General features: G+C 39.2%; 1 protein-coding gene across 1 annotated transcript in view; it reads left to right on the forward strand.

Annotated features, from left to right (window-relative positions):
- LOC140480616 (ras-related protein Rab-5A) overlaps positions 1–26,214 on the forward strand; it is a 51,277-nt gene extending 25,063 nt beyond the window's left edge. Inside the window, exons 2-6 of the mRNA XM_072575730.1 lie at positions 4,794–5,022; positions 11,370–11,521; positions 17,486–17,608; positions 23,234–23,327; positions 24,856–26,214. Coding sequence (XP_072431831.1) covers positions 4,857–5,022; positions 11,370–11,521; positions 17,486–17,608; positions 23,234–23,327; positions 24,856–24,971 — 651 coding nt within the window. The 5' untranslated portion in view covers positions 4,794–4,856 and the 3' untranslated portion in view covers positions 24,972–26,214. The remainder of the gene's footprint in view (positions 1–4,793; positions 5,023–11,369; positions 11,522–17,485; positions 17,609–23,233; positions 23,328–24,855) is intronic.
- Positions 26,215–26,475: the final 261 nt, after the last annotated feature.

Here is a 26,475-nt window from a genome sequence, read left to right on the forward strand (position 1 = left end):
TTTTTGAAAGTCTGATAGACTGAATGTAAGAAACTTCTAGATAGGAATTCACAATTCCAAAGTGCTGAGGAAAAACTGAGGGTATGCAATCCATAGTAAAATTGAAGAATTGAAAATGGATGCAGTTGGATAAAGATTTGAGGAAGTTGATATGAATTGAGAATAGACTAAGGAAGCAAACTTATGCTGAACTAGCCAGAAGTGAGTGACACAAATATTTCAGCTGAAAGCAGAATACATAGTTTGTCAGCAAAGATCAACTCTAAGTAATTTGCTTAAAATATGCTATTTCAGACTTTGTCATTATCATAAAGTTATAGAGCTATACGCATTGGAAATAGATCCTTTGGTCCAACTCATCCAGGCCAACCAGATATCCTAACCTAATCTAGTCACGTTTGCCAGCATTTGGCCCATATCCTTCTAAACCTTTCTTATTCGTATACCCCTCCAGATGTCTTTTAAATGTAATTGTACCAGCCTCCACCACTTCCTCTGGCAGCTCATTCCATACACATGCTACTTTCTGCATGTTAAACGTCCCTTTCGAATCTTTCACCCCTCGCCTTAAACCTATGCTGTCTAGTTTTGGACTTGTCTTTTTATCTTATCCATGCCCCTCATGATTTTGTAAACCTCTATAAGGTACCCCTCAGCTTTCAACACTCCAGGGAAAACAGCCCTAGCCTTATCATAGATATCATCAAATCACTATTATGTGGAAACAGACCATTGGGCTCAACAAGTCCACACCGTCCCTCTGAATAACATCTCACCCAGACCCATTGCCCTACTGTAGTATTCTACATTTACTCTGATGAATGCAACTAACCTACACGTCCCTGAACACTGTGGATAATTTAGCATTGCCAATCCACCTAACCTGCACATCTTTGGATTGTGGGAGGAAACCAGAGCACCTGAAGGAAATCCACGCAGATACGGGGAGAACCATAATCGTACAGTCACGGGTGATTGTCTTTAAGTATGTAAGTCCTGCCCTGATTTGGCTTCCTAAGACATAGCACCTCACATCTTGATGATATGATGGCAATAAATGATTTCCTGTTTGACAGTGTTCAAGCAAGATCATCCGAGAAATAACCACACTTCACTTTCTTTTCCTGCTTCTTTGGATAGGTGGTATGTAGTTGAATTAAGCAAGCAAACTTTTTTAGCAATGTGAGGCTTTGTTTTCAAAAACAATTAAAAATTGTTAATTTCAAACGCTCACTTCTGCATATCTGGAGCACCGGAAGTATTGTTACATACTAATTCTAACACTGTTATTTAATTGCTAACCAAGCAAATATCTACTCAGACAATATGTTGGCACTGAGATCGTGTAATATAATGTTGATCTTCTAACATGCAAGTTACCCAGTTCAAAACCGAACAGAACCGTCACTAAAGTTTTGGCATCACGGTATAGCAGCAAGATCTGAGATCACTTTGGACTGTGCAGCTGGAGTCGTGTATTTGAGTAATTGCACAACAGATCAATTGAAAGTCTCAAAGTCATCTTGTTATGACACTGGGTAAACTCTCCTGCTTAATTTAAAACACATAAGATTTATCCAGTGCAGTAATCTGTAAAGAGTAGAGTGGCCAAGAACGGTGTAAAATAAAAATTAAAAACTTCATTTCTTAAAGTTTAACAGAGAATAATTAATTAACCACTATTTACAATTTCTTTCTCTAACCTTCCCTTCTATAATACTAGTCTGATAAGACTCCCAATTAAGATTTACGATGCAACACTTGTTATCTCAAAACCAGGCAGCTGTAGGTTCTTGTCTTCGGATCTTCCGGTGTCATCTTTTCTCCTTGTTAGGAATTGCTGCATCATAGGTTACTGATATAGACCACCTAATAGCAGGAAATTGAGAAACAGGTTTGTAAAGAGATCTCACTTATCTGTAATTATAATAGGGTGGTTATGGTAGGGGATTTTAACTTTCCGTACATAAACTGGGACTGCCATAGTGTTAAGGGTTTACATGGAAGAATGTTAAGCGTGTATAAGAAAATTTTCTGATTCAGTCTATGCATGTACCTACTACAGAGAGTGCAAAACTTGATCTACCCTTAGGAAATAAGGCAGGGTAGATGACAGGTGTCAGTGGTGGACCACTTTGGGGACAGCGACCATTATTCTATTAGCTTTCTAAAAGTGATGGAAAAAGATAGATCAGATCTAAAAGCTGAAGTTCTAAATTGGAGGAAAACTGATTTTGATGGTATTAGGCAAGAACTTTCAAAAGCTGATTGGGGGCAGATATTCACAGGTAAATGGGAAGTCTTCAGAAATGAGATAACGAGAATCCAGAGACAGTATATTCATGTTAGGGTGAAATGAAAGGCTGGTATTGTAGGGAATGCTGGATGATTAAAGAAATTGAGGTGTTGGTTAAGAAAAAGAAGGAAGCAAATGCCAGGTATGGACAGGATAGATCGAGTGAATCCTTAGAGTATAAAGGCAGTAGGAGTATACTTAAGAGGGAAATCAGGAGGGCAAAAAGGGGACGTGAGATAGCTTTGGCAAATAGAATTAAGGAGAATGCAAAGGGTTTTTACAAATACATTAAGGACAAAAGGGTAATTAGGAAGAGATTAGGGCCCCTCAAAGATCAGCAAGGTGGCTTTTGTGTGGAGCTGCAGAAGATGGGGCAGATACTAAACGAGGATTTTGCATCAATGTTTTACTGTCGAGAAGGATGTGGAACGTATAGAATGTAGGGAAATAGAAGGTGACATCTTCAAAAATGTCCATATTACAGAGGAGGATGTGCTGGATGTCTTGAAATGCATGAAGGTGGATAAATCCCCTGGACCTGATCAGGTGTACCCTAGAACTCTGTGGGAAGCTAGAGAAGTGATTGTTGGGCCCCTTGCTGAGATATTTGTATCATCGATAGTCACAGCCAACCTCCGGAAGACTGGAGGTTGGCTAATGTGGTGCCACTGTTTAGGAAAGGTGGTAAGGACAAGCCAGGGAACTATAGACCAGTGAATCTGACATCGGTGGTGAGCAAGCTGTTGGAGTGACTCCTGAGGGACAGGATGTACATGTATTTGGAAAGGCAAGTGGGAAATCATGTCTCTCAAACTTGATTGAGTTTTTTTTTGAAGAAGTAATAGAGAGGATTGATGAGGGCAGGGAGGTGGATGTGATCTATGTGGACTTCAGTAAGGTGTTTGACAAGGTTGCTCATGGGAGTGTGGTTAGTAAGATTAGATCTCATGGAATACAGGGAGAAGAGTAGCCACTTGGATACAGAACTGGCTCAAAGATTGTTCGGACAGGAGGCCTGTGACTAGTGGAGTGCCACAAAAATCAGTGCTGGGTCCTCTACTTTTTGTCATTTATATAAATGATTTGAATGCGAATATAAGAGGTACAGTTAGTAAGTTTGCAGATGACACCAAAATTGGTGTAGTTGACAGCGAAGAAGGTTACCTCAGGTTACAATAGGATCTTGATCAGATGGGCCAGTGGGCTCAGGAGTGTCGGATGGAGTTTAATTTAGATAAATGAGAGGTGCTGCATTTTGGAAAAACCAATCTTAGCAGGACTTATACACTAAATGGTGAGGCCCAAGGGAGTGTTGCTGAACAAAGAGACCTTGGAGTGCAGGTTACGTAGCTCCTTGAAAGTGGAGTCGCAGTTAGATAGAATAGTGAAGAAGACATTTGGTATGCTTTCCTTTATTGGTCAGAGTATTGAGTACAGGAGTTGGGAGGTCATGTTGCGGCTGTACAGGACATTGGTTAGGCCACTTTTGGAATATTGCGTGCAGTTATGGTCTCCTTCCTATCGGAAAGATGTTGTGAAACTTGAAAGGGTTCAGAAAAGATTTACAAGGATGTTGCCAGGGTTGGAGGATTTGAGCCATAGGGAGAGGTTGAATAGTCTGGGGCAGTTTTCCCTGGAGAGTCGGAGGCTGAGGGGTGACCTTGTAGATGTTATAAAATCTTGAGTGCCATGGATACAATAAATAGACAAAGTCTCTTCCATGGGATGGGGGGGTCCAGAACTAGAGGGCATACATTTAGGGTGAGAGAGGAAAGATATAAAAGGGACCTTCGGGTCAATTTTTCTCAGAGGGTGGTACATGTATGGAATGAGCTGCCAGAGGATGTGGTGGAGGCTAGTATGATTGCAACATTTAAAAGTCATCTGGATGGGTATATGAATAGGAAGGGTTTAGAGGGATATGGGCTGGGTACTGGCAGGTGGGCCGAGATATCTGGTTGGCATGAATGAGTTGGACCGAAGGGTCCATTTCCATGCTTTATATCTCTGACTCTAACTAATCAAAGCACATAAATATTAAGCAGGGTTACCGGCCATTTTGAAGGACAAAATGAGAAAAGGATCACAGGAAAGAAGGCTTGTGACAAACGTATGGCAGTATCTTGAAAGAATGAGCAAAGAAGAAAAAAACTTTATTGGAACATAAGTAAAACTTTGTTCAAAAAAACACTTCAAACTTGCTGCTTTTCTCAGAAAATCTATTTATTTGGGTGGCATCCAAAATGGTCTGGATTTTGCCCATCAGGATAGGATAATTGTCTCAATTGTGAGGATGTATGCTAAGCATTTATGTCTTTATTCTTCTCAAATACTGATGAAGATAGTGTAAATTTCCAGCATTTCATAACTTGTTTCAGATTTCTAACAATTTTGTTTTAGTGTCTGGTTAGCTGTGAATTGGGCATTATTAGAGGTTATTTAACCTTCTTAATGTTTTTTGTTACCCTTGCTTTAAGAAAAGTCTTTGTTTTTTAAGCTTTAAACTGACAACGTGACCAGGAGCAAGTATTGGCACGAGTGAATCTGGTGACAATTAGGAATGGCAAATCGGGGAGGCACAGCGCGACCTAATGGACCAGCTGCTGCTAACAAAATTTGCCAGTTCAAGCTTGTTCTACTTGGAGAGTCTGCTGTTGGCAAATCTAGTTTAGTTCTCCGTTTTGTGAAGGGACAGTTCCATGAATATCAAGAAAGTACTATTGGTGGTAAGTTTTACTTTAGTGGGCATTTAGTTAAAGGCCTTGGTGTAATTGTATTGAATTAACATTTTTTCAGTGCTAATCAGTGTATTATGTACTGTACATTTTTTTTTCTTTTTTTCCCCCCCCTTCACAAATTAACATCTCCACGCTGTTTTCAGAAAGAAGAATGAGGAAGAAAGTAGATCTATGAATGTATTGTAAACTTATTACCAGCATGGTGGTAATAAATTATTTCTCGTTTGAACAGTTTCTAAGCCAAGATCATCAGAGGAATAATCACACTGGTTCACTTTCTCTTTGTCCCTCCTTTTTGTAATGTAGGTGATATGGAGTAGAATTGAGCAAGCTATATGACCATATTAAAGGGACATAGAGTCATAGAGATGTACAGCATGGAAACAGACACTTTGGCCCAACCCGTCCGTGCCGACCGGACTTCCGCACCCAATCTAGTCCCACCTGCCAGCACCTGGCCCATATCCCTCCAAACCCTTCCTATTCATATACCCATCCAAATGCCTTTTAAATGTTGCAATTGTACCAGGCTCCACCACTTGCTCTGGCAGCTCGATCCATACACGTACCATGCTCTGCATAAAAACATTGTCCCTTAGGTCTCTTTTATACCTTTCCCCTCTCGCCCTAAACCTCTGCCCTCTAGTTTTGGACTCCTCGACCCCAGGGAAAAGTCTTTGTCTATTTATCCTATCCATGTCCCTCATAATTTTGTAAACCTTGAAGCTCCAGGGAAAAAAGCCTCTCCCTATAGCTCAAATCCTCCAACCCTGGTAACATCCTTAAATATTTTCTGAACCCTTTCAAGATTCACAACATTCTGATAGGAAGGAGACCAGAATTGCACACAATATTCCAACAGTGGCCTAACCAATGTCCTGTACAGCCGCAATATGACCTCCCAACTCCTGTACTCAATACTCTGACCAATAAAGGAAAGCATTCCAAACGCTGCCTCCACTATCCTATCTACCTGCAATTCCACTTCCAAGGAGCTTTGAATCTGCACTCCAAGGTCTCTTTGTTAAGTAACACTCCCTAGGACCTTACCATTAAATGTATAAATCCTGCTAAGATTGCTTAAGATATTTGAAGGATACTTGCCTTCTCCTGGAGGCACTGCAGCATTAACGACTGCAAACATCTTGTTGCCATGTGTCCAAAGTTGCAACCACTGTCCGTCTCGCTGCGTCACTCATTGAAATGATGAGGCCGAGCAGTGGCAGGAAAACAAAGAAAAAGAAGTAAATCCTGCACTCTAGATCCTACTGCCTCATAGGCTGTTGTGCTGTACATGCCCAAGGATGTACAAGTTAAGACTATGCCTCTTCAGTCATGTGAAGATCCATGGCAGAATCTCTTGACCCTTAACAAACAACATTCTTTGGTTGAAGGACAGCCAACAGCTATGATTAAAATAGGCTGGTGGAGATGCTGTGTGGGGGTGTGTGTATACATATATGAAAAGGATTAAAAGATTTGTTATTTTTTAAAAAATAAACAAAACTGAGGATCATCTAATCGTGGTTTTCAATGTAATTTGAAGCCATCAGTATGAAATAGTCACCAAAAAAAATAGTGTATAGAATTCAGAAGACCAACGTCTTTACCCAAAGAATAATGAGAATATGAAACTTGCAAACAAGGAGTGGTTAAGCGATTAATATACATGCATTTTAAAGGAAGCTGGACAGGCCTTTGAGGGAGGAGAGAATTAATAGTCAGTGGTAGGTTTAGATGAGGAAGATGGGAAGTAGTATGTGAAATATAAGTACAACTGTAGACTTGTTGAACCATATGGCCTATTTCTGTTCTGAGTGCTCACAAGTATTGATATAATTGTGGGAAGTGGTTTTAAAAACACCATGCATGTTTCTGGATGCTGTGAAACTGCAAACTTTTAGTTATAATTGCAATCTGTCAATGATTATTGATAACACATATGGGACATTGGCACCAATAATGGGGCTGTAGGCAGGACTTTAAACTAAATGGGGAGAGGTGGGTGGAGGGAGTGGAGTGGAGGAGGTTGTTATCAGGAGAGGGTATTAAACTGTCAGCACAGACACAAATAGGACCATGTGTTTGGAAAGGGTTAGCAATCAAACTTCAAGCTCACTGGACAAACTAATGACAGTGAGAAGAGTGGTTAATACAGGACTGAAGGTGTTCTATCTGAATGTACGAAGTATAAGGAATAAGGTAAATGAGCTTGTGGCACAGATCAAAATTGGCAGATATGACGTGCGCATTGTGGAGACGTGGCTGCAAGGGGATCAGGATTGGGAGCTGAATATTCAAGGATATGCATCCGATTGAAATGATAGGCAGATAGGGCGGGGTTGCCTTCTTGCCACCTTATTAAGAAATGAAATCCGTCATAAGAAACGAAATGGGTTAGATGGTGTAGAATCTGTGTGGGTAGAATTGAGGAGCTGTGAAGGTTCAACAAAAATCCATAGTTGGAGTTATGTACAGGCTTCCAAACGGTATTCAGGAGCTGGGATGCGAGGTACACCAGGAGATAGAAAAGATACATAGGAAAGGCAAACTTACAATACTCATGAGGGATTTCAGTATGCAGGTAGACTGGGAAAATCAAGTTGCTAGTGGATTGCAAGAAAAGGAATTTGTGGAATGTCTGCGAGATGGCTGTTTGGAATAGCTTGTGGTGGAGTCCACTAGGGAACAGGCAATATTGATTTATTCTTGTGCAATGAGGCAGACTTAATAAGAGCTTAAGGTGTAGGAACCCTTATGAGGCAGTGAACATAATATGATTGAATTTACTCTGCAGTTTGAAAGGGAGAAGATAGAATCCGAGGTAACGGTATAAAGGCAACTACAGAGGCATGAGGGAGGAGCTGAGCAGAATTGACGAGGAGAGTGTCTAGCAAGAAAGGCAGTGGAACAATAATGGCAGGAGTTTCTGGTTGTAATTCAGGAGACACAGCAGAGATTCATCCTGAGGAAAAAGAAGCATGGTAAAGGGAGGATGAGGCAATCATGACTGACTAGGAAAGTCAAAGATAACCTAAAAGTAAAAGCATATAATGTGGCAGAAGGTAGTGGGAAACTAGAGGTTGGGAAGCTTAAAAAGACCAACAGAGGGCAACCAAAAAAAGGTTAAATATGAGGGTAAGCTAGCCAGTAATACAAAGGAAGACTGTAAGAGTTTCTTTATGTAAAGGGCAAAAGAGGACATTGAACTGCTGGAAAATGATGCTGGAGGGATAGTGGGAAAGAATGAAATGGCTGAGGAACTGAATAATTACTTCGCATCAGTCTTCACAGTGGAAGACATGGGTAATATCCTAAAAATTGAAGAGAGTGAGGGGTCAGAGCTGAGTATGGTGCCTATTATCAAGGAGAAGGTGCTTAAAAAAACTGAATGGCCTGAAGTTGGATAGATCACCTTGACCAGATGTACTACACCCTAGAGTTCTAAGAGAGGTAGTGGAGGTGTTCGTGGTGATCTTTCAGAAATCTCTAAAATCAGGGAGGTTCTCTGATTTTACTAACATGATAGCCCTGTTTAAAAAGGGAGTAAGGCAAAAGACGGAAATGTACAGACCAATTAGCCTAACCTTGATCGTGGGTATGATTCTGGAATCCATTGTGAAGGATGAGATTTCTGAATACTTGGAAATATATGGTAAAATAGGGCAAAGTCAGCATGGTTTCATCAAGTGGAAGTCATGCCTGACAAATCGCTAGAATGGGGTATCTGGTCGGCATGGACAGGTTGGACCGAAGGGTCTGTTTCCATGCTGTACATCTCTATGACTCTAAGTAACGAGCAGTTTAGAACAAGGAGAGCCAATGGATGTTATCTACCTGGACTTCAAGAAGACCTTTGACAAGGTGCCACACAGGGAGCTACTGAGTAAGATAAGGGCCCGTGGTGTTAGAGGCAAGGTGCTCGCATGCCTAGAAGCTTGGCTGTCTGGCAGAAAGCAGATAGTGTGGATAAAAAGGTCGTCTTCAGAATGGAAGCCAAGTGGGGTTAGGGCAACAATTTTTCACTTCATACGTTAACAATCTAGTTGAAAGAACTGAGGGCATTCTGGCTAAGTTTGCAGACGTTACAAAGATAGGTAGAGGGACAGGTAACATTGAGGAGGCAGGGAGGCTGCAGAAGATTTTGGACAGGTTAGGAGAGTGGGCAAACAAGTGTCAGATGGAGTACAATGTGGGAAAGTGTGAGCTCATGCACTTTGGTAAGAAGAATAGAAGCATGGACTATTTTCTACATGGGAAGAAAGTTCAGAATTCTGATACGCAAAAGAACTTGGAGTTATCTTCCAGGGTTCTGTCAAGGTAAATTTGCAGGTTGAGTCAGTAGTTCAGAAGACAAATGCAATAATGGCATTTATTTTGAGAGGACTTGAATATAAAAGCCAGGATGTACTTTTGAGGCTCTGAGGCTCTGGTCAGACTGCCTTTGAAATATTGTGCACAGTTTTGGGCCCCGTATATCAGGAAGGATGTGCTGGTCCTGGAGTGTGTTCAGAGGAGGTTAACAAGAATTGTCCCAAGAATGAAAAGCTTGACATATGAGGAACTTTTGAGGACTTTGGATTTGATGGAGTTTGAGGATGAGGGGGGGAATCTAATTGCAAGTTAGAGTACTGAACAGCCTGGACAGAGTGGTCGGAGAGACTAGGACCCGAGGACAAGGTGTTAGAGTAAAGGGAAGACCTTTAAGGACAGAGGTAAGGAGAAACGTCAGCCAGAGAGTGGTGAATCTATGGAATTCATTGTCACAGAAGGCTGTGGAGGCCACATCATTGAGTATATTTAAGACTGAGATAGATAGGTTCTTGATTATCAAGGGGATCAAAGGTTATGGGGAGAAAGCGAGAGAATGGAGTTGAGAAGCTTATCAGCCATAATTGAATACAGACTCAATGGGCTGAATGGCCTGATTTCTGCTCCCATGTCTTATTGATAAAATTCCAGTTTTCTTTGACTCACTCACTGTCAGCAATGCCATGCAATTGATGTTATCTTCATTTTAAAAGTTACAAGTCTTTATTTTCATCTGAAGACTTTACCTCCATCTAAACATTTAGAAATTAATATCTTCCGCGACTGAGTAGAATATTTTATTAGCAGCTTTTGAATCTTTGTAAATGATTGCTAAGGTCTGCTTTATAATGGTTACAATGCTAATCAACTGAAGGAATTGTTTTCTGCTGATGCCACTGAAGAGGTAAAAGTAATTAAATACATTTTGCATACCCAGTTAATGTGCTACACGAACTATTTTGTAATGTACTATAAGTTTTTTGAGTTCTTAGTTTTTAGGATTAGTATTTTTTGGAGGGATGGTGAACAGGGTAGTACAACTTTGGTATTCTTTGACTAATATTTTAAAATGTTACCTACGTAATATGTGTCCTTATCAGAAACTCCTGTAACATGCTGAGATCATGCGTCTGATAGCTACCCACCAAGGTCCAAATATCTAGGTGCTAAACTCTAAGTAGGACAAAAGATTTGTAGTATTTGTTTGTTTGAACATGCATTTTGTAGCCCTTTATTTAAATGTTTATGGTTCTGCTAGCTATCTGTTTGTAGACTACCACTTTAACTGCAAAGGGATAAGCACAATTATTTCAATTTTATTTTTGTTTAAAATGTTTTACAAAAAAATCTCAGTACAGTACCTGAGATTTGTAATGTATAATTTTAGATATTGTGCAACTAAAAACTTGCATAAAGCTGTTCTAGTACAGCTCAACCACTTGCATCTACCCAATATGTCCTGTGCACAAAAAGCAATGGAAATGGAATCTGGCCAGTTATCACCCTATCACACTTTTCTCAGCTAAAGTGTGATTTTTAACTCCGTGATAGAAGGATACGTTGACAGTGCTATCAAGCAGCATCTGCCAAGAAATAAGCTGCTTAACTGATCATTCTGGGTTACATCAGAGCAGCCCTTGGACTAAACATGGACTGAAGAGCTGACCTCCCAGAGGGCAGTATTTCACAGAGCACAACATTGAGTTTTAATGTTTTAAACTTACCACCCTTTAGCCTCAAACTATGATCTCTCGTTCTAAATTGCCCACAAGGGGAAACATTGGTGTTTCATCAGATTTGTCAGTCTTCCTCAGCATCTTAGATATCTTACTTAGATCTCCTGCCATTCTTCTAATACGTGGGTCCAAACTGTCCAAAGTCTCTTCATAAGATGAACCTTTCATCTCTGAAGTTAATCAAATGAACCTTCTCTGAATTATGTTTTATTTGCATGTTCACTTAAAAATATTCAAACTTTTAGTTATATAAAAATGTTGACCCGATACCACATTATTTTGTTTTAGCTGCTTTCCTAACTCAGACTGTATGCTTGGATGACACAACTGTGAAGTTTGAAATATGGGATACAGCAGGGCAAGAAAGATATCACAGCTTGGCCCCAATGTACTATCGAGGAGCACAGGCTGCCATTGTGGTGTATGATATTACAAATGATGTAAGTAGAATTATACAATAACTTTATACAGCTACATTATTAATTCTATAAGTATTACAAAGTTGAATTGTTTCCAGTAAATGTACAAAATTTAAACAATTTCATTTCACCTGAAGGCACCAGTGTGCACTGTGCATTTTGATTAACTAATGCAACTTTCTGTCGGTTGGATGAAGATATTAAAATGTTAATGATTCTTCATCTGTAATAAGGACCAAATTTAGGAAAAGGTTTTTGTTGAACTGTCTGTTAGTACTATCTATTAGGAGAGATTTTTAATTCATGGACGTTGCAGGTTTGGTTTTGATTTGAAAGGATTTTCCATTTAAGTCATTTAAGAATTTCTTTTCTTAACAGCTGTGACCCTTTTGATCTGTCTTACCCAGAAAGCAGTTGAGGCAAAGTCATTGAATATTTTTAATGCAGAGTTAGTTGGATTTTTGTCCAATAAAATAATCAAAAACTAATAGAGAAGGTGGAGTTGAAACCACAATGTGAACTGCAATGATCTTGTTGGATAGTAGCAGAACAGGCTTGAGGAGCTGAATAGTCACCTGCTCCTTGTTTAGGCATACGTCCACTATTCCTGACTTTTCTTCTTCTTTTACTTTTATTTAAATTTTAATCTTATGATTTCAGTTCATTTTGTTAGTTTCATTTCCTCTTTTTATTCATACTCCATCACTGGTTTATTCAAGATTGTATTGGCGGAATTAATGTTTGAATGTCAAGATATATTTTTTTGCTGAGGGAACTAAATATGTTGGAAATCTTTGCAGTTGGCTGTCAACCTTAAATTATTAAGGTTAGCGGATACCTTATGATTTAAATAGGTTATTCTATAAAAATGTGCAGATGTGAGAAATATGCTTCCTACATCTCCAAAGCTTCATGAGTCTTGATAGATGTTTGCTTTGAATCTTGAGGTATTGAGCATCTAACTTTACAATTTTACTGTTTGTCTAATCTGGTATTTTTGAGCATCCACGTAAGCAATGTTTGGTGTTTCGGAAATATTGCAAGTATAAATGTGCATTCACATGTTCAAAACAACTTTCCTGTATCTGAATTGCTTATTTGTTCATGGAATGTGAGCATTACTGGTTACGCCAGCATTTATTCCCCTGTCCTTGAGAAGGTGTTGGTAAGCTGCCACCTTGAACTGTTGCAGTCCATGCAGTATGGGTCTACACGCAGTGATGTTAGAGTGTTCCAGGATTTTGACCAGCCCCAATGAAGAAATGTGATATTTTCCAAGTCAAGATGATGTATGACTTGGAGGGGAATTTGCAGGTAGGTCATAGTATTCTCATGTATTCTTCTAGAGGCAGAGGTCGCAGATTTGGAATGTTGCACTTTGCCTTGGATTGTTGAAGTTTTTTCTCTTCTAACTGAGGTTTATTTTGGCTTCCTATCTGATTCATTTGATTTAGCGGTTGTATGGCATATGCAGATAATAACTTTGAAGATTGTGTAGAAAAGCTCCACGTGATTAAAGTCACTGGATAATTGTGGTGAGCTTATTTCTTCCAGCCAGACATTCAATGTTACCTTTTGCGTCCAATAGACCATCTGCAAACACATTTATTTTAAATATTTTGGATAACATTCCTGATATCAGTCCTAATTTTTTTTTTCTTTTGCCAATTCTAAATTGTGATCCCTGGTTCTATGTTTGCAGTGTAGTACAAAGTAATTTTGAATTGTGTTTTTTGTAAAGCATTTGTCTCATTCATCTTTCAAGGTTGAAATTACCACATTTTCCTAGCCTTCCTTACTTAGGTCTCTTAACATTAAGAGCTGGCATCATGGTTTTTTCTTGGGCTGGACCTTCTGTGTCTCCCTTGTTTTTTGATGACTAGAGCTATTTACACTACTAAAGGTGTGTTCTGGCCATATGAGTTTTGATTTTGACTTCTGACTTATGCTGTACTATCAAATTACCAACACATCATTTTATCATTGATCTACAGACTTTGATGTATTTGAACTCCAAGTCTGCTAAGACTCCTTAATTTCTCTTTCACGCTTCTATTTCATCACTGTCGTGGCATGCATACCATGTGCATTTTCTCCTATGTTACAATCTTGGGATTCATAAGAGGTAGTGAGTGCAGAAACAGTTCAGTAATGCTGAACATGTATATCATTTTGGTTAGGCCACCAAAAGCACATTAAGTCCATTTCTGGTAGGGTCCTCCACAAGGTTTGGAGTAGATGTTTCAAGCATGATTCCAGAGATGAGGACTTGCATTGATAAAGTAAGGTTGGAGAAACTGATTTTTTTTAAAGATCATTTTAGTCCATGAGTGATGATGGCCTGAAGCTTAGAGCCTAGGAGAGTTATGGAACATTCCAAAAGGAAGCTTAACTTGCGATCTACAGGAATAGAGAGAGAATAGCATTGATTAGATTCCTCTATAATGTGGAGGTGTTTGGATGTGTTGGGCTGGGGTGGACAAGGTCAGAAATCACACAGCACCAGGTTATAGTCCAACAGGTTTATTTGACATCGCAAGCTTTCGGAGCAATGTTGCTTCATCAGGTGATTCTTCAACTGACGAAGGAGCATCACTCCGAAAGCTTGTGATTTCAGATAAACCTGTTGGACTATAATCTGGTGTCATGTGACTTCTGACCTAAGTTCCTCTTTAAAGAGCTAGCGTGAATTCAGTGAGCTGAACAGCATTTTCTTATGCTCTACACATTTACCCACATCAAACTCCATTTGTCACATCTTTGCCCACTTAACCTATCAACGTCTTTTTGTAATTTTCTTGGTGCTCTTCATAACTAACTTTTCTACCTATCTTTGTGGGGTCAGCAACTTTGGCAACAATATTTTTCCATCCCTTCACCAAGTCATCTATATGAATTATAATCACTTGAGGTCCTAGAACTGGTATCTGTGATACACCACTCATTACATTTTCCCACCCTGAAAAAAGTGCATTTACACTGACTCTCTGCATCCTGTTAGCTAACCAATCTTCTGTCTATGAAATGTGCCACATCGTACATAATCTTTTATTTTCTGCAATAATCTTTGCTGTAGTGCCTTACTAATTTCATTCTGGAATTTAAAATATAGTACAGGTAGTTTTTCTATAATGTGATGGTTGCATTCTTGTGCAACCCTGCATTCTAGAAAAATGGCGCTTTAGAAACAGTGCTTAAATTGTTGGCAATGTTATTGTGTTACAGCCAACACATGTTTAAAAGTTTGTGCTTTAGAAACATTGTCCCCATTTTGTCAATTGCATTACAGCGAATTTGCGTGAATGAGTAATAGCAGAATGACCTGCACATTGATTCTATTATTTTGCACACTTGCAAATTATGACTGATATTAGGACTTAATGGGTATCTAATTACCTATATCAATTTTTAGTGCTTTTTATAATTGCTAACAATATTGGCCTGTTTTCTAATCATTGTATTATCTTCCCTGCTAGCCTATCCTACAGTATTCTAGTCATACAAAATAAGAGCTAGGAACAGGAGTAAACAATTCAGCACATAGAGTCCGCTTTGACCTCAACTCCAGTTTCCTGCCCACTCTTTGTAACCCTTCAACCCATTATTAATTAAAAATCTATCTCAAATTTAGTTAGTGTCCTGTCTACTCCACATTAATGAATTCCACAGATTCACAATCCTTTGAGAGAAATAATTTCCCCTTATCTGCTACCTCCTTCTACATTGCTCCACATGAGAAAACTTCCTCTCTGTCTTTATTAATCCCTTTAGCAACTTGCGTACCTCAATTAGATCTCCTCTGACTCGTCTAAACTCCAGAGAATACAGGCCTAAACTGCTCAATCTTTTTACACAAGACAAACTCTCCATCTCTGGAATTGATCTAGTGAACCTCCTCTGAACTGCCCCCAGAACAACTACATTCCTCAAGTGGGCCAAAATAGTACACTAAACACCAATGCTGTCTCGCTAATGCCTTGTATAGTTGCAGCAATATTTCCCTACTTTTATACTTTCTTTAACAATAAATGCCAAAATTCCATTTGTCATCTTTATTACCTACTGTCAAATCTTTTATCTGTAGAATTATTGTTTAGCTCTTTCAGTCTGAGAGTTCACTTCACTTCTATCAGATGCAAACACTAGACTGATCCATTTATTCTTAGAAAATAGGTAATTGAATCAGTTTGCCTCTGCCTCATAATAAAGGTTTACATTAAATTTAAAATTAATCTGAATTTCAAAGACATTTAGCTACATGTTGCTCGGCCATCAACAGCATCTTTTTAAAAAAAGAGAGAATTTGGTACATAGCTCAAATTGTATAGTTTTAATGTTTTTACAGAATATGGAATGCCGAAAGTTTGAAATTTAGTCTGTTACTACCAATGCTATTCTTTAGAGCTACCCTGTTGACCATCTGTCAGTCTCCAAAATTGATCATTTGTGAGGATTCTGTAACACATCATAATCAAATAAGATTCTTTGATATCTATTCCGTGAAGAGCAATTGTTCAGATTTTCTTTTAGACTTTTATGGTTGAATTGGACCTACCAGAAAATGCAGGTGGACAGTTGTATATGACAAACTGGCACATTTGTCTTGAATTACATATAATTCATTGACTGCTGTACCCACCACCCTTTACAAGTGGATTGTCCCAACATCTTGGAGAAATCACTGTATTAGGTTGTCTCGTTGTGGCGTTTAATTTGTGAAATCTCTCAAATTAAACTTGGTAAAATATATTTACTGGCTGTTACTAAGCACTGAGACACAAGGTTCCTGGAAAAGCGGAATTTTCAGCTGACATTTGGCTGCACAGTCGGATTTATTTTTACTTTGTTGATTCAAAGCTCAGGAGTTAAAAATATTTGATTCTGGCGTGGATTGTCGTTTCACTGTATTTGACATTTGGAGCTTTGTGAGCTATACTATGCATTTGTGTTATCTGACGGGCACACCACTGTCTAGCAAAGTTGAAGCATGGCATTCCTTTTCTGAAATGAGTCCTGTCAAAATATCCTAGGGATTTTTTGATACAACTGTCTTTTTTTGTTTCTGACAATGTTTCACAGCGCAGTGTCATAGAGTGAGAGATATACAGCACGGAAGCAGACTCTTGGGTCCTACTTGTCCATGCTGACCAAGTATCCTAAATTAATCTAGATCCATTTGCCAGGATTTAGCCTATATCCTTCCTAAACCCTTACAATTCATATACCCATCCAGATACCTTTTTATAATGTAATCGTACCAGCCTCAACCGTTTCCTCTGGCAGCTCATTCCATACACATACCACTCTTTGTATGCAAACATTGCCCCTTAGGCACCTTTTAAATCTTTCTTCCCTTACCTTAAATCTATGCTGTTTAGTTTTTAACTACCCCCACCTTGGCAGAAAAGACCTTGTCTATTTACCCTATCCATGCCCATCATTTTATAAACCTTAAAGATCACCCATCAGCCTCTGACACTCTAGGGAAAATAGCCCTAATTTACTCAGCCCCTCAGAGCTCAAAACCTCCAACCCTGGAAACATCCTTGTAAGTCTTTTCTGAACCCTTTAGAGTTTTGCAACATCCTTCCTGTAGCAGGGAGACCAGAATTGCATGTAGTATTCCAATAGTGGCCTTAACAATGTCCTGTACAGCTGCAGCATGACCTCCCAACTCCTGTACTCCATGCATTGACCAATAAAGGAAGCATACCAAACATCTTCACTATCCTATCTACCTGTGATTCCACTTTGAAGGAGCTATGAACCTGCACTCCAAGATCTCTTATTCAACAGCTCTTCCCCAGGACCTTATCATTAAGTGTATAAGTCCTGCCCTGATTTGTCTTTCCAAAATGCAGCACCTCACATTTATCTAGATTAAACTCCATCTGCTAGTGAAGTGTGTTTTATAGCTGGCCACCTCTGAGCATATTTTTGAAAGGTATTTTATGTTCATTATTTCCCATGTCAATTCCTTTGCAGGACACTTTTGTACGTGCCAAGAATTGGGTTAAGGAACTTCAGAGGCAAGCAAGTCCTAACATTGTAATAGCTTTAGCAGGAAACAAGGCTGATCTTGCTAACAAGAGAGCAGTAGAGTTCCAGGTTTGTATATGAAAGAAATTGAACAGTCTCTGCAAAAAATGTTTTCAAAACCTTTTGAATTTGCTTTGGAGAGTATAAGTAAAATACTAAGTAAAATACACCTATCACACTTGTGACTAACTGCTAATCTGATTGATCCTATGAAATGTAAAGTGGAAGCATTTAGCAACCTCTTCAAAAATCCTATTCCTTGCCAGAATATTTATTTATAAGTTTGAGTCTACCATTGGCCAGGACAAGGCATCTGGCTCAATTGGGAGAAAGTGAGGACTGCAGATGCTGGAGATCAGAGCTGAAAAATGTATTGCTGGAAAAGCGCAGCAGGTCAGGCAGCATCCAAGGAGCAGGAGAAGAAGGGCTTATGCCCGAATCGTCGATTCTCCTGCTCCTTGGATGCTGCCTGACCTGCTGTGCTTTTCCGCAACACATTTTTCAGATCTGGTTCAATTACCCTAGTTGTTCTTGTAAGCAATCTAACTATTTTAGCTTAATGGAAATTTATTCTCACTGCTCAACAGCTACTTGTGATCTAAACTAGATACAGAACAACCTTGGTTATCCGAACAAGATCTTAAGGTCCCGTAAAAACATTACATCAAAGAGCTGATACTGACACTGGTGGTATGAAGCACAAGACTGAGTCGATACCATTAAGTTGATGCATCTTTGTCAAATGTTTTTGCTGGCAAAAACAAAGAAACACCAGCATCTTAAGCAATTGCAACTGGATGTTTTCTTCGAAAACTAATAACTAACCTCCACCTTAATGAATTTTATTCACAGTGATTTTATTTGTAATTATTATATTTTTAGCAATATCCAGTTTTTACATATTTTATCAATTGAATGAAATAAAAACTCTGTAAACATGCTTTTTATGTAATTATGTTCAATGTGGCTTTGTTTACGATCAGATCGGTTATCCAAACAAAATATTCCCCACCCGTCTCAGTCAGATAGTTGAGATTGTTCTGTAATTACTTTATCTCTCTCAAAATGAGCTAATATAGTTTTTAAAATTATTTTTGGAATGTGGGCAGCCTGGGCTAAGTAGTCATTTATTGCCAACCCCTAAGCAGGTGATGTGTTGTTTTGCATTGCTGCAGTCCTTGGAAGGTAGGTGCACCCAAGGTCCTGTTAGAATGGGAGTTCAGGATTTTGACCCAATGACAATGAAATAAGGCAATTCACTTCCAAGTCAGGATGATATGTGGCTTGGAGGGAAACTTGGATATGATGCTGCTCCAAAACATCTGCTTCTCTTGACCTTCTCGGTGATAGAGATTATGGGTTTGGAAAGTGCCAAGTTTCTGCATTTTGATTAGTGTATGTTACACATGGCTGCCACTGTGTCAGTGGTGAAGGGAGTGAATGTTTAAGGTGGTGGATGGGGTGTCTGTTCAGCAAGATGCTTTGTCCTCGATGGTGTCAAACTTGTATTGTTGGAGCTGCAGCATCCAGGCAAGTGGTGAGAATTCCATTGCCCTGCTGATTTTGGAAATGTTGGACAGCCATTTGGGGGTTACTTCCCACTGTCTAGCCTCAGACCTGCTCTTGGTAGGCACAATATTTATACGATTGGTGCAATTATGTTTCTGGGAGAAAGTGAGGATTGCAGGTGCTGGAAATCAGAGTCAAAAAGTGTAGAATGTCCTGATGAAGAGCTTATACTCGAAGCATCGACTGTCCTGCTCCTGGATGCTGCCTGACTGTCTGTGTTTTTCCAGTGCCACACTTCTTGACAGTTATGTTTCTGTCTGATAAAAATGACTCGATTCAACAATGATAATGCTATTGATGGTTGTGAGATGGTTGGATTCGCTTGTTGAAGATTGTTTGCTATTCTTGTGACAAATAACATTCATGTCACACTTCAGTCCAATCTTGACACTGTTTGGATCCTGCTGCATTTGTCCACGAGGCTTGATAATTAATAATTTGGCTATTTCATATCAAACATGAAACTAGCTGATCACCTTCTGTCCTGATGAGCCATTTTGCAACTAGTCAACAAAATGCCAATACTAGATTAGAGTGGTGGTGGAAAACCATACCAGGTCAGACAGCATCTGAGAGGCAGGAAAATTTACGTTACTGATGAATTTCTGATGAAGGGCTTTTGCCCGAAATGTTGATTTTCTTGCTCCTCGGATGCTGTCTGACCTGCTATGCTTTTCCAGCACCACTTTAATCTAGACTCTGATCTCCAGCATCTGCAGTCCTCACTTTCGCCAAGATGCCAATACTCCCCACCCATTGGCTACCCCATAATTTTCTTGGAAATTTCTCTAATGTCCTTCAAGAAGTGATGAAGTATTTGAGATGATTATCTTTTCCTTTGAATAGTCAGGGCTTTTCGTGACTTTAACCAAGGGAGTGTTTCCCCAATTCTGAATAACCTGAGTTTTACTTGGTCCTACATTCAAGTCATTCTTTCATAATTTCAGCCAGTTGACAACCTATTCGTGGAAGTAAGACTTTTGTGTACATGTTTGGACTGAGCCTGGAATAAGGTCTAAAGTTGAGTGATCTTTATGGAAGTTTATTTTTCTGTTCATGGGATTTGAGTGTCACTGGCTCGGCCAGAATGTATTGCCCGTTCCTAAATGCAGAAAATGCAAAACTTTACCTACACTTAGGGAATAAGGTCGGGCAGGTGACTGAGGTGTCAGTGGAGGAGCACTTTGGGGACAGCGGCCATAATTCTGTTAGTTTTAAAATAGTGATGGAGAAAGGTAGACCAGATCTAAAAGTTGAAGTTCTAAATTGGAGGAAAGCCAATTTTGACGGTATTAGGCAAGAATTTTCAAGAGCTGATTGGGGGCAGATGTTCGCAGGTAAAGGGGCGGCTGGAAAATGGGAAGCCTTCAGAAATGAGATAACAAGAATCCAGAGATGGTATATTCCTGTCAGGGTGAAAGGAAACGCTGGTAGGTCTAGGGAATGCTGGATGACTAAAGAAATTGAGGGTTTGGTTAAGAAAAAGAAGGAAGCACAATACGACAGTGGTTAGCACTGCTGCCTCACAGCACCAGGGTCCCAGGTTCGATTCCAGCCTCTGGTGACTGTCTGTGTGGAGTTTGCACATTCTCCTCTTAGGTTTCCTCCGGATGCTCTGGTTTCCTCCCACAATCCAAAGATGTGCAGGTCAGGTGAATTGGCCATGCTAAATTGCCCATAGTGGTAGGTGCATTAGTCAGAGGGAAATTGGTCTGGGTGGGTTACTCTTTGGAGGGTTGGTGTGGACTGGGTTGGGCCGAAGGGGCTGTTTCCACACTGTAGGAAATCTAATCTAATCATATGTCAGGCATAGACAGGATAGATAGAGTGAATCCTTAGAGTATAAAGGCAGTAGGAGTATACTTAAGAGGGAAATCAGGAAGGCAAAAAGGGGACATGAGATAGCTTTGGCAAATAGAGTTAAGGAGAATCCAAAGGGTTTTTACAAATAAATGAAGAACAAAAGGATAACTAGGGAGAGAATAGGGCCCCTCAAAGATCAGCAAGGTGGCCTTTGTGTGGAGCTGCAGAAGATGGAGCAGATACTAAATGAGGATTTTGCATCCGTGTTTACTGTGGAAAAGGATATGGAAGATATAGAATGTAGGGAAATAGATGGTGACATCTTGCAAAATGTCCATTTTACAGAGGAGGTAGTGCTAGATGTCTTGAAATGCATAAAGGTGGATAAATCCCAGGACTTGATCAGGTGTACCCTAGAACTCTGTGGGAAGCTAGGGAAGTGATTGCTGGGCCTACTTTGAGATATTTGTATCATCGATAGTCACAGGCGAGGTTCCAGAAGACTGGAGGTTGGCTAACATGATGCCACCATTTAAGGAAGGTGGTAAAGACAAGCCAGGGAACCATAGACCAGTGAGCCTGATATCAGTGGTGGCCATGTTGTTGGATGGAATCCTAAGGGACAGGGTGTACATGTATTTGGAAAAGCAAGGACTGATTTAGGAATAGTCAACATGTCTTTGTGCGGGGGAAATAGTGTCTGTCAAATTTAAGATTGAGTTTTTTTGAAGAAGCAACAAAGAAGATTGAGGACAGAGCATGAGATATGATCTATATGGACTTCAGTGAGGCGTTTCACAAGGTTCCCCATGGAGAGTGGTTAGCAAGGTTAGATCTCACTGAATACAGGGCAAAGTAGCCATTTGGATACAGAATTGGCTCAAAGGTAGAAGACAGAGGGTGGTAGTGGAAGGTTGTTTTTCCAGACTGGAGGCCTACCACAAGGATCGGTGCTGGGTCCACTACTTTTCATTATTTATATAAATGATTAGGATGTGAGCAAAAGAGGTACAGTTAGTAAGTTTGCAGATGACACCAAAATTGGAGGTGTAGTGGGCAGCGAAGAGGATTACCTCCGTTTACAACAGGATCTTGATCAGATGGGCCAATGGGCTGAGAAGTGGCAGATGGAGTTTGATTCAAGTAAATGCGAGGTGCTGCATTTTGGGGAAAGCAAATCTTAGCAGGACGTATATGCTTAATGGTAAGGTCCTAGGGAGTGATGCTGAACAGAGACCTTGGAGTGCAGGTTCATAGCTCCTTGAAAGTAGAGTCGCAGGTAGATAGGCGAGTGAAGGTGGTGTTTGGTATGCTTTCCTTTATTGGTCAGTATTGAGTACAGCAGTTGGGAGGTCATGTTGCAGCTGTACAGGACATTGGTTAGGACACTATTGGAATATTGGGTGCAGTTCTGATCTCCTTCCTATCGGAAAGATGTTGTGAAACTTGAAAGGGTTCAGAAAAGATTTACAAGGATGTTGCCAGGTTTGGAGGATTTGAGCTATCGGGAGAGATTGAATAGGCTGAGGCTGTTTTCCCTGGAGCGTCGGAGGCTTGAAGGGTGACCATATAGAGGTTTATAAAATCATGAGGGGCATGGATAGGATAGACAAAGTATCTTCCCTGGGGTGGGAGAGTCCATAACTAGATGGCATAGGTTTAGGGTGCGAGGGAAAAGATATGAGACCTAAGAGGCAACATCTTCATGCAGAAGGTGATAAGTGTATGGAATGAGCTGCCAGAGGAAATAGTGGGGGCTAGTACAATTGGAACATTTAAAAGGCATCTGGATGGATATATGAATAGGTAGGGTTTGGAGGGGTATGGGCCAAGTGCTGGCAGGTGGGACGAGGTTGGGTGGGATATCTGGCTGGCATGGACTGTTGGACCGAAAAGTCTGATTCCATGCTGTACATCTTTGTCTCTATGTTTGAAAATTGCTAGCACTTGCACCAATAAATCTCAAAATGAGCTGTTGCCTGGTAGAGAGGGAGAGAGTACAAGGAAGCAGGAGCCGACTTTAGAAGGGTTAAATCAAAGCTTTGGTTAAGAGAATAGTTCTCATGAATTATATAAATGTTTAAAAACTTAAATGAATTCCTGTTTGACATTGATGAATCTATTACGTATTCCTAATGTTCAACAGAGTGGCATTCTCCAAAGTGTATTTTACAGACCACACTACACAAAGAAATATTTGTTCTGTGACAGAAAAACTGGATATGTTCCAATTGTGTCTTTTTGTAAAAGATTAAATAGTTGCTGTTGTCCTGTCCAGAAGCTCCAAGGGAACTACTTTCTAATTAATTGATTTGTTTATAGGAAGCACAGTCCTATGCAGATGACAACAACTTACTATTCATGGAGACATCTGCAAAGACTTCAATGAATGTGAATGAAATATTTTTGGCAATAGGTAAGCTTGTTCATATCGGAAGGAACTTACTATAATTTGCAACCTGTTGCAATAAAATGCCATTAAAAATGGATTCTGCATTCAAACAATTCGAATAAGAGCTGCTAATGTTTCAGGAATATGTAAACTGTCATTTCATTCATTTTTTATATAACTTCACACTAATTCAGAAATAGTTAAATGTAAAATACTACAGTTAAGAGTCAAATAAAAATAATGCTGGAAACTCAGATCTCTATAAGGAGGTAAATAATTTTTAACTTCAGTAACATTTTGTCTAATGGGAAGCTTTTTACTCAGTTTGTTTTTGGTTTTGTTTTATTTTTCATGAGATGTTAGGCATTTATTGTCCATCCCTAATTGCCTAGAGAAGAGTCAGCCACGTTGTAAATCTGTGGTCCTTTGTTGGCCAGACTACATAAAATAACACATTTCCTTTCCAGAAGGGCATGAATGAACCAAACAGTCAGCATGGCTATGTGGTTACCTTTAGGCTAACTTCTATCAAATTCGGATTTCATCAGCTGCCATACCAGAAAATGTTGAATACAATTAGCAGATCAGGATTCATCCAGAGAGAAAAATTAAAGGCCTGGATTTCCAGAAGCCTGATGGTCATAACTCCACAGTAGATGTGGATTGCGCATGGGTCCTATTGTATCCACCCATGAAGGAATTGCCTGAGAAATTAAAGATTCCTGTGGCCATTCCTCTGTGCTTGGAGCACTCTAAAAGCCTCCATTTAAATAAGTACAATCAGTGTTGTAATGAAATGAATTAAATAATTATTCAGGATTAGTCAGGTCTCCTGAATCCTTACTAGGCACCCTACTGTAACGTACTTGGCATTTTACAGTAGCTGTCAAAATGGCTTTCTTGACCTTTTAAATATCAGGATCTGGCAACTGATTGCCATGCAGCACCCAGCACCCACCGCCAACGCGCCCCCTGCTCCCCCCAAACTCCAACCACCAGCTTTATAGTTCTGTCAAGAACATTCAACAGACTGTCAGAATGGAAGTACAGCTCCACATTTCTGATGGAGCCCTGATCAAATCTACTCCCGGAAATGCAGAGCTCCCATGTGGCAATCTGAAAGATTGCACTTCTTGGAAAATCTGGCCCAAAACTAATGCAGATGTGAAAATCTTCAGCTACCATCCAAATGAGGACTGAGGTTATGATCTGAAATTGCACTCTTGTGGATCCTGGAGTACTGAATTTGAACAATCAGGCTTTGTTCGACAAATTACGAATGACTTTGGAACAGAAAGAGGTCAGTGAGAGACTCTGGTAGACAATGAAAATGTGACAGACTCTTCTGTGTTTCAGATGTTTATTAGTCCATCACCAAAACACCTAAATTAGGACTATCTGAGAAAGAATGAAAAGTCAGTATTTCTGACTGGGTAGAAATGTGCTGCAAAAACAAAAGATTATTTTGCACAGAAAAGCTGATACATACTCAGGTGTGATAAACAATAGAAAGTGAACTGTCAGACATTAACCTTTAATCTTATTGTTGCAGCAAAGAAATTGCCTAAGAATGAGCCACAGAGTACAGGACTAAACGGTGGAAGAAGCAGAGGAGTAGATCTTCATGAACCCACTCAACAGACGAAGAGCCAGTGCTGTAGTAATTAGACTTGTTTCTAATGTAATTCCATTTCCAAGTATCCACCTCACTATTGCTTTGTAATGGAAGAACTGGTGATAACAAATGATCCTCAACAATTTCAAAATTTAAAGGGGAAAGCATATAGTTACATTTCTAATACAAGATTTCTGTCTTAAGAACTTAAAAATGTAATGTGTTCTTCTCTTCAGTTGGTAGATGCATGCATCGCTCAATATAAGCATAAACTTTGCCTTCTGTAGGGATGAACTAATGAAAAATGAAATCTTAAAACCTGCTTAAATTGGTTCAATTTAATGTAAGCTATTGAAATTTGTACCATTTAACTATCCAATTATTAACTAAGAGGTGACCTTTTGGTTAATCCTTAAGTGTTTACATTGGATGTACAGTACATAAAACCAATATCTAACTATTTATTGGAAATAACTTTATAATATAAAATTTTCTTCAATCTGATCAGCAAATTATAATGGAATTGAACTTTATTTTAGCAGGTTGTTGTGTAAAAGCTATCCACTCTTGCACTAATATTTCTTGTGTATATTCCCTATCATTACTTTGCAATTTTACTGAGATCCATTTCTTGTAAATAAGGTATTAAGACTTGGTCTGCATTTACATAAATTTATCAGACTGCTCTGCTAGGAATGCTGTACTGAAAAATCATTTAAATACAGAACTAATTGAAGTAGATCAGATTTGTTCTAGAAGGGTTATGAAAAACTTTATAATTATGATATAAATATGACATAGAGCACTCTACAATTGTATGTACTGTAAGTAATGACCATGTATTCCTTCAGTAATTTTTTCCAGCCAGCTCCCAAATGTGTGCTTTTTTTTTTGTTACAGGGTGTTTCTTTTTCCATTGTAATGCACAGTTTTTTGTAGTTACAGTTTGCAGTACTGTGGACATATCTTCTAAAAGGTGAATTATCTGAAATCAATAGCACAATATGTAAAGCATTTTGTCATTGCATCAAGATGAAGCATCTAGCAAAAGGAGCAAGGGTAATGGCTTTGCATTTAACAACAGGTTAACTAATGAATTTTATTTTAAATGCGATAATCAAGACCATAGTTATAATCTGATGTAAACTCTTCCTCCTTTGGCTCAATCCATGTGAATGCAGTGTTTCAGAACTAAAATTAACATTTAAAGGTTTTTGTATTTATTCACCTGTTAGAAATTGGACTGTCTCTAATCAATTTGTTAAAATGTACATGTAAATAAATATATTCAAAATGTTGGTGTTAAATCATTTTGAGAAATGTATGACATGGAATGTTAAAGACGTGAAATCTGTCAATATCCAATATTCGTTTTCAAAGGTGATTATAACCTGAAAACAAAAGTTAATTTAGTTAGAACTGAGATTACTTCAGCTTAAAAATCTTGAAAAATAATGTTTCAATCTTTTTTAAATGGTTTGAAGTAAACTGAATTGCTATCCTTTATCTGTTAGGCATTCCTTAGGTACTATAGGAGCTTGTCAGTTTTTGATTCCG

This window comes from Chiloscyllium punctatum, chromosome 8 (genome assembly GCF_047496795.1).
Source record: "Chiloscyllium punctatum isolate Juve2018m chromosome 8, sChiPun1.3, whole genome shotgun sequence".
Taxonomy (NCBI): domain Eukaryota; kingdom Metazoa; phylum Chordata; class Chondrichthyes; order Orectolobiformes; family Hemiscylliidae; genus Chiloscyllium; species Chiloscyllium punctatum.